The following is a 12478-nucleotide window of genomic DNA, read 5'->3' as shown; positions in this document are numbered from 1 at the left end:
TGTTGTCATATTGTATCTGACGCCAGAAGGAAGCCGTGTCATTATTATTGTTTCTATCCAGAATAGATAGAGGAAGAGGAGGTGGAGTTTTTTTTGTTTTTTTTTTGAGGAAGTGCATGCGTAGATCAGTTAAATCCTTAAGTGGGCAAATCTCAAGGAGAAAAATTGTGCTATCTTCATCGTCTTCATCGTCATGAATAGGCTCCAAGGGAAAGCGAGGTGGGGGGAAAGTGAGAGAGGGTAAGAGGGAGAGTAAGGTCATAGTTTGACCAAAAATAGATTGTTCGTGTCTGCAGTTCAGTCTGTAAGGATAATGGTAATCTATGTCTGCAGTTTCATCTGTTGTTTAATGTTAATCTATGCAGGGGGTCATGCATCTAGGGGGCCAAGGGGGGAGAAGGGGCCTTTGAAGCAGGCAGACTCGTAGTGCTTGTTCAGGTAACTCTTGAGCGCGAAGGTCTTGTTGCAGCGTTTACACTTGAAGTGCTTGAAGGCCGAGTGGGTCTGCATGTGAGCGCGCAGGTTCGAGCGGTCTGCGAAGGCCTTCCCGCAGTGGGCGCACCCGAATGGCTTCTCGCCCGTGTGGGAGCGCATGTGGCCCTGTAAAAGCCACGGCCGGCTGAACGCTTTCCCGCACACGTCGCACTTGTGCTTGAGGTCGTGAGTGAGCAGGTGCATGGCCATGGCGGGCATGGACACGTACACCTTCCCACAGGTCGGACATTTCTTCGCCATCTTGCTGTCCAGCGAGCGGTGTGTCTGTTTGTGCCGGCTCAGGTTGGAAGACGTGGCGTAGGTTTTGCCGCACTCGTTGCAGGTATGCCTCTGGATGGTCCTGGGGCTGCCGAGGGCTTTCCTCCTGGAGCGTCCGTCAGTGATGAAAAAGGCATCGACTGTGTAACCCTCGCTCACCGCAGCGTCTCCGTTGATGTAACCGTCAGTGATTTCCGACCCGGGGCTGTCGGGGGACTCAGAGTCAGGTGCCCCGTAGTCGCTATGGAGACCATCGTAGAGGGGGTCGGGGGAGGGCACCTTGATCCCGCTGTCACTCTCACCATCGTACACACTCGGGCTGATGTAGTCACTGATGTAACCAGCTGTAGGGGAAAAAAACACAACAGTGTTAGGCTATTGAACACTAAAATATGTGGTTACAGCAATATACTAAAGCACATTTACATTGAACAATGGATTGGATATTAGAAGGATGCAGAAATAGACTAAAACACTATATTGTCCCTGATTAAGCCTTGATTTAACTGGATGGTAAAGAATGCAAGGGCATTTAGGAAGAGTATAACTATCATACAGTAAAATGATCGATGCTCAGTGGTTGGTTGATTATTGATTGACTGATTGTTGACTGATTGATTTGAGAAGGTGAGAAACAACACAACAGATTACTTATGTGACCTATGTAGTTTAGATTACCAGCATTAGACTGATGTAGCCAGCTGGAGAGGAAGAACAGAGGAGAACTGAGTGTTTTAGCACAGGTGGATCGTCCACTTTTCTCAAGGATTTCTTTCTTCAAAGAGACAGTAATTATAGGGCTTCAGTTTAGGGGCGACACAGGACAGAGTATGAAATTTACATTGAGGGAATTAGATAACTAGATAGGCCCTGAACTATGTGGGTGGTATAAAACACTGCAAACTAAGCAAAACACTTAGCTGTATGGTATTTGTATTGTATTGTATTTAGCTGTATGTAGTTTAGAATGATGGAAAGGGACTATGATATAGTCATATAGTACAATTCAAACAACAAATGAGCATTACAGCATTAGTGATATAATACACACCAGTGTAACTTCTGCTTCTACGTCCCACTTGAATACATTTTCCACAACACACAACACAGAGAACATGGGTGCAATATAAATTATTCCAAGCAGCTGGTTCATTCACCCAGTAACTTGTTCCTAACATGTTATGCTGTTATGTAGAAACGGCATTAAGCTGTTATCACCAAGTGCTCTGGATGGAAGCAAAGGCCAACATGACAGGCAGCATTGTTTGCATGATGCCGCTGTCAGAAGCCACTCCAGAAGTATTTTCCTTTTTTATTGAAACACCAGAAAAGCAAAGAGGGCTGCATACTAGGTGAAACAGAGGGCTCCTGTAGGATTTGATCCCAGGCCAGCAAGGGGACATGCAGTTCCAGAGCCAGGAGATATTAACCGCAAGATCATCTGTGGGTATACACAGTGTCCTTTAAATAAAGGCATCATGACATTTTGAGACGTGCTGGGCATTATGGCCCTTTTCTCACTCCCCACATACTAATACAAACTTTACCTAGCTGCTACCTGTCAGGTGCAAAAGGACACAGAATACAGCAGTAGTCATGGTCGAAGTCCCTCATCCTGTATCTACTGCATTACTACAGTAGCAACCATGGCAGAAGTCCATTTCCCTGCATTTACCCTGCATAAGTGCTACAGCGGGAGGCATGGGATCTACCCTCCATTAGTACTGCAGCAGCCACTACAACCTGTTCTTTTTTCTCAGATGTTGTGAAGTAGAACTGAACTGGCACATTGTAACACCGAACAGCTGGGTCTCTCACACCTGTGACCAGTGGTGGAGTGTCAAAGAAGGTCTATCTTGGCCAGGTTTCTCTCAACCCCAAAGGTTGCAGTGAAAATACTTCCTCTGTGAAAGATAAAATGCATGTGGGCTGACCCTGGCTTTGAGCACGCTGATTTAGCATTTGAAAGTGAGCATCAGCACCACGGACAGATCCTGTGCAGTGCAGGACTGTGGCATTTCAGCACAATGACAGGGTTTAGCCTGGCTGCTACAGAGGCTTAGGCAGTGCAGTTGCCAGTATGGTGGGTTTTTCACTGAGCAGGGGGTTAAAGACTCACACAGCAAGCCTTATGGGCAAAAATAAAGCTACTGAAACCCATTCTGAGGCAATATAGATACACACAAGCAGTCTGGATAATTGTGGGCTGTAGCTAACTCACAGGCGATGCTTCCACTCTCTCTTAATGCATGCAAATATCGCAAAAAATGATAATTCTTACCATTTTACCATGTGCCAACAAGGGAGATATAAATATGTAAATATGTAAAAGTCAACATAGCTAACATCATGACAGGAAAACAAAAATACCAAAATATGATGTTTAGACACTGTCAGTCGAAAAATAACAGGTTCTTTCCAGGTTATTTACCGTTTGTTTTGTTTATCTATGCAAGGGAAAGACACTATTGGAAGTAATTAAAAAGCCTAATACAACATACTGTATATGCTGTCACATACACACACACACACACACACACACACACACACACAAGCTTTGTAACCCATTGCCTTTGAAGCTGCACACAGTGTGACAGTATAGATTAGGGGGTTTGGACAAACTGTTTTCCCTTGTGTGTGGTTATAAAAGGATGTGTCATTTTTAACACATCCGTGTCTTCTTTGCGACAGCACACATTTGTGTTACTTTTCAACACAACATATGTTAATGACAACACATTTTAACACAGCATATGTTGCTATTAACACATCTTGTGTTGAAAAGTAAGACAGATGGATGCTGTCCCAAATAAGACGCACAGATGTGTTAAAATGACACATCGTTTTTAAGAGAGTAGGTGGTAATATCCGCAGTGTTCATTAATACAGACTGAACTCTATCCTGGGATATTGGAGCAATATGCCTTAAACTGTAGCCACCGCTGAGGTCGATTCATTGTCAGTTCAATAATTTCATAATGTAAACAGAAACTGCAATTGATTTGATCATGGTGGAGTAATCAGTCTCATTTATTTTGTGATAAATTAGATATGACATCCTTAGATATGACATCCTTTTAATATTCAATTATATTAATATTCAATTATGTTGAATATTATATATATTTAATAAAACACATTTCCATAATTGATTCATTGTATTGAAAGTAGTCTGGACCTGTAGCTTTGGCTCAAATTCAGTGGTATTCTCCTGTAAGGAGTTCCTATTATTATTCATCCAGTCTCCGGGGGGATTTAAGAGTGGAGAAGCAGAAGCAACATGTTCCCTGTGACACCACATATCTGACTATCTGCGGTAACAGCTACTTCTATATCTGCTACTGCGTCCCATCTGAATACACAGTCCCATCACACGCAACGCACAGAACACGGGTGGGAGATAAATTATTCCAAACGCCGGTTCATTCAGCCAGAAACTTGTTCCTAACGTGCTGTGCTGTTCGCATTGTGGGTAAAAACTGTATGTAGGAGCCGCATTAGGCTGTTACCATCAAATGTCAGAGATGGAAACAAAGGCGGGCAGGACAGGCAGCGTGTTTGCATCATGCTGCTGAGGTGGCATATCGCGTGTCAAGCCGAGCAGGGCTTGTTAACCTCGGCATTATAAATACACAACCAGCAGCCTATTCATTACGAGGGGAGGGACGCAGACAAGAGGCGCACGGAATACGCATGGTGATGTGTAACAACGTGTCAATGACATTGGGGTGGAAGCGACGCGGTGGCTTCATTTACATAGCAAAGGCATCTCTGTGTTTTTCGTGCAAAACGTGACGCACACACTTGTAGGGTGTGGGGAAGTTCACCGCTTCAGAGCAGCATATAGGGCAGAATATTGAATCACATGTCGCTTTTAAAAATGCAGGAGTTCACCGGCATACGCCTATAAAAGCACAGATAAAGCTTATAAAATATAACTGATGTTCAACAGTTATGCCACAAGTCCAAAGCAACGAGCCCTTTAGGCGCAAAATGTTAGCCTCAATAAGAATGCCTCTTTTTTAAATACAACATAACTTATATTCAACAGTTATGCCAAGTCATCCATGGCTCCATCCATGTAAATTAAGATGCAAACGTAGCAAAAGTGGAGACACGCTTGTTGAAGAAAGTGGATCCTGATCCTCGTGTGTCTTTTTGTGTGACAGGATATTATGTCGCCTATTTTTAGGCACAAATGTGAAGGAATGTATCGACAGCTAACAGACCTTATGTCTGGGCGAGACATCATCGTGCAGAAATCTGCCAACACTGCAAAAACGGACAGGCACACTTGGCAAAGACAAAATCCCCAAGCAGAATAAAACGGTAGGCTGTAGTGTTAGCGATTGGGTTAATTGTGTATGTGTGTTTTGGCCCACTTAGGTAATTTATAAGTAAACCATGACGCTGGCATAGAGTACTGTTACTTAATTAAAGGACAACCAAATCCTAGTTATATTGCACTGCACCTCTACTGTATAGGATACATGTAAATACGGTTAGTGGACATTATTTTCAGGGGAGTGATATAATATAGCACTAACAGGACGCCTAGGTTATTTGTGAAGCAACATTGTCAGCATTTTTTATAACAAGCTCACTCTGTTGCGTCCATTGAGTGCTCCATAAAATCTCTTGCCCAGTCGTGTAACCTCTGATTTACAGCAAAAGCATGTCCACATAAACACGGGACAAGGGCAAATAAGGAACCATTGTCACTTTACCTTCAGTCGTTCCCCAAAACCACGAGGTCTTTCTAGACAGATATCACCATTGTCCTGATTTTATCTCCTTTAACCTTAGCTTGCCTGGAGGGGAAAAAATCCCTGCTGACTATATGATCCAAAATCGATTAAACATGCGACGCGCTTGATTTAGCTGATTTCTCAAGTGACCTTTCCGTTTTAGTGGCTGTGTAACCGAAGTCCTGCAGCCTCCCAGGTCAAATCAAGTGTGGTTTAGCCTCCTCCAGGTAATTGAAGTGTTAGAGTGGTGTTGTGGTAATACTCACAGGAACAGAGTGTATTGTTCACTGAGATTGGCAGTTTAAGTGGTAGAAGGAGGTTTTATGTAGTGTGTGTGTGTGTGTGTGTGTGTGTGTGTGTGTGTGTGTGTGTGTGTGTGTGTGTGTGCACAGTCCTCAAGTGTTTACCTATAGGCCCATTAGGTTTATTCTTAAAATCTACACTAATCTGCACCAATTTGTTGCAGCTATGTAGGACAATTTTAATATTTTGTAATGCACTGTCACTGGCTATAAAGCATTTAGTACCCATGAGCCTCTCTATCTTTGTTCTGTAGTCACTGTGGATAGAGTTACAGTATATCTAGCCTACCTCCCCTCCTACTCACTACTCAACTACCATAAATATAATAATCCTCTAATAAGTTTTAGAAGGATACTATACAAACATCTCAGCAAACTGTATAATATATCCCTCCTGAAATAGAGGTATTATAAGAATATTATAGTGATACCATAGGAGATAAAATACTATATAGCTTACAATTAAGTACCAAGATCACTATTGAGTACTACAGACACACTATAAGTCCCCACGGGAATACTAGAGTTATTTTTCGTTAGGCTGCACCGATGTGTCAACCCCAGGGGGGCGATTTGAGGGGAAAGGTACAGTAAAGGGAATCCCTCTTGTTAGGACAAAACAGTACATCCACTTCCAAAGATGTGGAAACGGGGGGGAGGGGGGGGGGGGGCAACATTTTTAGGCAACCTGCCTGTCATCCGCCTTGTTTAGATTTGGTCAAATCGCCCGCTGTTGAGTTGAACATGTAGTTTAGGACTCCTGTTAACGGGTCATTAGCGGTCCTGGTCAACAGGCTTCTTGCAGGCAGCCTACCTTTGTCGTGGAGCCGCAGGCTGAGGTCTGTCCTGGGCCGGTAGGCATTCTCCAGATCCGCCCCGGTGGAGAAATCATCGAGTTTTACCTTCTTCACCAGGAAAGACCTTGGCATGGTGCTGCAACTGTTACTGCCCCGTGACACACACACACACACACACACACACACACTCACTCACTCACTCACTCACTCACTCACTCACTCACTCACTCACACACACACACACACACACACACACACACACACACACACACTCACAAACACACCGAGACACACTCACAAACACCTCCAAATGCCGACGGCCTGGCCAGCGTGGTAATTCGTCCGTTACACACCAAGAAAGCCAAGTGGGGAAGATTGTCTGTTTCTTCAGGAGGCTTCAGGATGAAGGAAGAGCGAGTTGTGAGTTAATCCGTTAAAATCAGTTGATGTTCAACCGACCCGAGTCTGTTATATTTCTCTTCTCGGCGTAGTCCTCGTGCAGAGAGAGAAATGCAACTTCAGCACCGGACAGCTCCCTGCGGGGGTCCCTCGCGCTCTCTCTCTCTCTCTCTCTGCTCGCGGGCAGACGGCAGACCGGGGACAGAGGCTCGTGCAGTAAAAAGGCGGAGGAAGGCACCCCGCAGCGCGCGCGGCGGATCTTGGCCTCTTTCTCAGAAGAAGAAGCAGAAGAAGAGAAGGAGGAGGAAGAGGAAGACGAGGGAGGGATGCGAAGAAAGACAGAGGAAAAAGAAAGGATGTATTTGGGAAGCTTTTCAAAAATGTCGGACACCTTGTCCTTCCTTGTTTATCAACAGTGCCGCGAGACACCGTCCTTAATTCCTGTTAATAACGACTACTCGCGTCAGTAGTAAACCACAATAAGATTCCCCGTGGCCGAATCGATCAACAGGATCTCTCTCTCTCTCTCTCTTTCTGTATCCCTCTCTGTCTCTCTCTCTCTCTTCCCTCTCTCTCTCTTTCTCGTGCTGCAGCTTCTGTGAGGTGTTCCCGTGAGTGTGCCGTCTCGCGATCAGCTGTTGGCATTTATACGGCGCAGTGAAAGAGAGAGAGAGAGAGAGAGAGAGAGAGAGGGTGAGGGAGGGGGGTGGTGGGTGGAAGGATGGATAGACACAGGGGTAGAGGGAGTGCTTAATTTAATCCATCCCACATCCCCGGGGAGCGGCGACTGGCCCGGATGATTTATTGAAGCTGTTATCACCCCCCCTCTTTTTCTCTGTCTTTCATTCTCCCTCTTTCTCCCTCCCTCCTTTCTCCCTTTCTCTTCATTTTTTGTGTGTAAGGCGAGGCGCCATGTTTTGGGGAGATAAGAATGGAAATTATTGTTATGTTGTTTTTTTTTCCGAGCACTCATCGATTTGATTCAGCTATCGCAGCTTGTAACATGAATTTTAAATAATGTCCCATTCTCACGATTTTCGGGGGGCTGCATTTTTTTCTTCTACTTTTTCCCCCGTCTTTTTATCGCCTGGTTTAGCAGATTCCGTCTTTGCTTTTTATATGATGACATGGATTTTATGAGGAATATTAACTAGCATGCTAAGAGCCTCGTAATTATCATTAATATGGCCCCGAAGGCAAATGGGTGTAGACCAAATGGAGTGTTTTACAATGACTGTTGGCTAATATGGAAGTAGAGTAATATCTCTCAGCTCGCAGGGTCACACTGGGTTCACTGACAAGTTTCACAGCAAGAGGCCCCTTGTCTACTCTCTGACGATATTATGTAACAAATCACAACAAAAAAATATGAGATAAAAACTGAGGTTTATGATTCACTAGCCTGCTGTTAATGTCAACACAATCTCTGCTGTACAAACTTTCTCTCTCTTTCTATAGCTCACTCACTGTCTCTCCCACGTCTTTCTCTCACTTTCTCTCTCTCTTTCTCAATCTCAAAATATCAGCAAGCCAAATAATAGAAATTATTTAAAAATATATATATACTTCTGATATGTAAAAGTATAAAAAGTGAGGCCCACACATGACTTAGGCCTATACATAAAATGCCAAACCAGCACATTTCAGCACCTTCATCAGGGTACTCCAACAATTCTCTTAAAAAACTATTTTTCAAAGTTTGAATGTCATGGACTATTTTCCTATTGAAAACATTGTGGTCCAATTCAAACACACTGTTTCCTAAACTGCAGAATGGGACCTAAAACTAGTTCTGGACTGGCAGGGCCCCCACATGTTTTTATGAGCCTGGGTCTGAAGCTGAGGAACCACACTTACTCAGTTTGAGCCCTAATATTGCAAGAGTGTTAATATGTTTTAATTATCCTGAGTCTAGTGTCCCCACATAATAAAATGAGTACAGCCATGTTTTAATGAGGCTGGGGCCCATAAGACACATTCACTCAGGTTCCTGGGTGGGAAAAGTTGTTGAACTTCTGCTATAAAGGTTAGAGCAAGTTTAATGGATGACTCAGATCTAGACACTGACCACTTAAAGATCAAGTATTCTGTACAGTAATGTGGGAGTCTGTGGGATCAACACTGGTATCAGAGCTTTTTGTTGCCAAGTGGGTGTGGTGCTGCAAAACCCTGCTGGAGTTACAGCTGTATCACTGCCTGAACTTAATGACTCAGAACCTGTGAGAGGTTGGATACCAAGGGGGAATTATTTGGACTAAATAAATCTATAAATAATTAATGAAATTGTCAAACTGATTTCATTCATAAATAGCCAATCAATTTAATTTACATTATTTATTTGTCTATGCATTTATTTAGGCTATTTCAGTTTTGCAAGGTGTGGCACATACAGTGAAATAAGTACATCTGTCCGCTTTATCCATCACAGTTAGACGGCTGAATAATTGGTTGAATTTTACAGAAATGGCTTCACTGGCTGCAGTTTCAAGCAATTGATTTTTGTGCACTATAGCCATTGACAATGAATGGAGTCAGTCATGCTGGAGAAGGATCAGCTAATAGCTAACTGTAAACCAATGTCTTCCAAAGTTGCCCATCGTGAAGCAGTTAGCTTGATACTAAAGAGGCTGTTTCATGTATTTTTAAGCCACACAGCACATAATGTTCATTTGATTCAGCAGGAATGTCAAAAGAGGAGCGTCCAGGGTGAGTAGAGTCACTGTTGCAGCTCCTATCATGCAGCCTAATTCACTGAATTCACTGTTTTCAAGTAGTAGGAGCAAGTTAAAGGAGTCTTCAACTTGTCGAAATCACAAGAATGACCAATATATATATTTATTTATGACATGTCACGATTTCTTTCATTATTTATTTATTTAAACTTATCTTGAATATCATATTGCCAAGAACTATTATGTTGCCAAGAACTTTTATAATGAGATTGCGTGTGTGTGTGTGTGTGTGTGTGTGTGTGTGCGTGCATGTGCGTGTGTGTGTGACTATTTCTCAGGAGAATAATCAGTAATATTAACAACAATTATTTAGGTTTTTTGATATTTATAACATGTCATTGTCATATCTAACTCATTTTGTCACAGGAACAGCGATTTTTATATTAGTCAAGTCACTTTTTGGCCATGTCTCTCCTGAAAAAAAGCTATTTTTTTAATCTCATTGGGCCTTGTTAGTTAAATAAGACGAATGAAAAAACATATAATCTCCGTCAGTCAAACAGATGGAGGAGGACATTGGAGACACTGTAGAGCGGCAGCATGATGAGCTGCAGAAGGACGAGGCGAGCGAGAGTTTGCCTGGCTGCTTGACAATGATGATGAAAAGCTGGGTGACGATGAGGCATCTGGGTCATTTGAGCTGAACGCACTGACATCCATGGTCCAAGAGAGCCACATGTATGTGTGAGGGAGGTTCAAGGTAAGGGTTGTATGATTGATATGTTTTCACTGTATGTACATTAAGTATTGATTACAGGTCACAAGCCCTGTGCGTGTGTGCAAGGTGTTTGATGATAAATCATGACCCTAAAAGCACTGTGTTATTCCAGTAGACAATCACAGTGTGTGTGTGTGTGTGTGTGTGTGTGTGTGTGTGTGTGCATGTGTGTGTGTGTGTGTGTGTGTGTGTGTGTGTGTAAGTTGCTACCAGTCCATCTGTTGTCCTTAATCAGGGAAGAGCAGATGAGTTCCGTCACCTGGAGACAGGCTCAGGGAGGTCCAATTAAACACACACACACACACACACTAGCTTAAACACACACACACGCAATGTAGAACCACCACTACAACATCTGACAGTCGACTGAAATAACCTACAGCATTAACATCATGATATTTCATCATCATTAGAGACCGTGTGTACACACACACACACACACACAACCTGTCGGCTAGCAGCTCACACACGCTTAGATGTTCACCTTACTGTAAAGTGTTTTGCACATAATTACCATGACATTTCCCAACAACAGTACAGCAGTGCAGAGTTGATCAGGTCTCCTGCTTTAGTCACACACAATATTTCAGAAACTGCTGTCTTGATTTTGATGAAACTTGAACATGAATGCTGTCTTGCCATTGACATCTGGCATCTTCAAAATTGCACCTAAATTCCACTAACAAAGACTAAGTATTGAGGTGACAACAAGCCATTCATTGTCTGTGTAGCGGATTGGGGATGGGAGAGTAAGGAATCTATAAAGAAAGAAGGGACAATATTTCACTGCAAGGCACATGAGTGTGTGTTGGAGCCAAAATTGGAAAGCTCTGGGTGCTTTCTTGTTGGTGTCAGCCTCACACTTCTCCCTAACAGCCCACACTTTATTTTTGGGAGAAAGGGGAGCATTTTCAATGGAAAGATTTTTACTTTGTGAGTAGGCCTAGTCAATAAATCTCAACCCGAAGAGAAAGCTCCTGGTACTAAGAAAAATCCATTTTTGCCAGTGGCATTACATAATTAAGTCAATATGTCATTGTTTGATTCGGATAATAAAAGTATCCTAAAAGTTTCTGATACCTGTACATGTCGATTATTGTATTACGGTCTGTGCACAATGAATAACGACATAATCAGAAGTGATGGTTCATTTGTTTCCAATCCTATTAGTCCTCATGTGAAGGACTTTAGGCTTGAAGTGAATGGAGTGATGATGTTGCCCCTCCCACCTTGTCAGTCATCGTCAAGCAGAGCTCATAAAGCTCCGGCAGCTGCAGCTCGGCTGGATGGCAGAAAGTTGTCAGTAACTATAGAGACTTTACTACACCATGATTCTACTTTTTTTTTTTTACAAAATTAGACGTTTGATGTCAGAGGTGTGTATAATTTATCTTGCAAGACTTTTTAACTGCCTCAAAGTGCACACACTACCTGCAAGGTTTTTTCAAGGTTTTTTCACATTTTTTCTCAAAATGTATTTTAACATGATTCAGTGTGCAAAATAAATCATTTGCTTTTTTAAAGGTTGCTTTGCTTTATTTATGCTTTATTTGGCAAAGTACAATGGAGAGTGACAGAAGAGATGGGAGGGAAGGGGGAGGACTCTCATCATATATCTTCAATGTCATGTTGCACTTATTACGAGAGAGAAGTGTGAGACAAATATGTTTTTTATGTGCTCTTTGTATATATGTGTGTGTGTGTGTGTGTGTGTGTGTGTGTGTGTCAGCGTGTGTCAGATGTTACACTGAGTCTAGCAGTGATAGATGTCCTGTTTGGTTTAATTGATGCCGTACCGTGTCGAAGGGTACACCCAACCTGGAGCTGCTGCCCAGCTGGTTGATGTACGTGTGTGTGTGTGTGTGTGTGTGTGTGTGTGTGCGTGGGTGTGCACGTGCGTGTGCGTGCGTGTGTGTGTGTGTGCGTGCGTGCGTGTGGTGCATGTGACAGGAGGAAAAGGCAGGCAGCTGCTGCAGGCCCCCTTGTCCAATACCCCGACACACACACTCCCACACACACCAGTAAGCAG

General features: G+C 43.1%; 1 protein-coding gene across 1 annotated transcript; it reads right to left on the bottom strand.

Annotated features, from left to right (window-relative positions):
- Positions 1–369: 369 nt before the first annotated feature.
- On the bottom strand, positions 370–6732 carry LOC139925449 (transcriptional repressor scratch 1-like). The gene is made up of 2 exons (XM_071916831.1): positions 6618–6732; positions 370–1097 (listed from the first exon to the last, which is right to left on the bottom strand). Exons 1-2 carry the CDS (start codon positions 6730–6732, stop codon positions 370–372), a joined length of 843 nt encoding a protein of 280 aa, XP_071772932.1.
- Positions 6733–12478: the final 5746 nt, after the last annotated feature.

This window comes from Centroberyx gerrardi, chromosome 12 (genome assembly GCF_048128805.1).
Source record: "Centroberyx gerrardi isolate f3 chromosome 12, fCenGer3.hap1.cur.20231027, whole genome shotgun sequence".
Taxonomy (NCBI): Eukaryota; Metazoa; Chordata; class Actinopteri; order Beryciformes; family Berycidae; genus Centroberyx; species Centroberyx gerrardi.
Note: the sequence above shows the minus strand (reverse complement) of the source record. Positions and strands in the feature narration are given on the sequence as shown.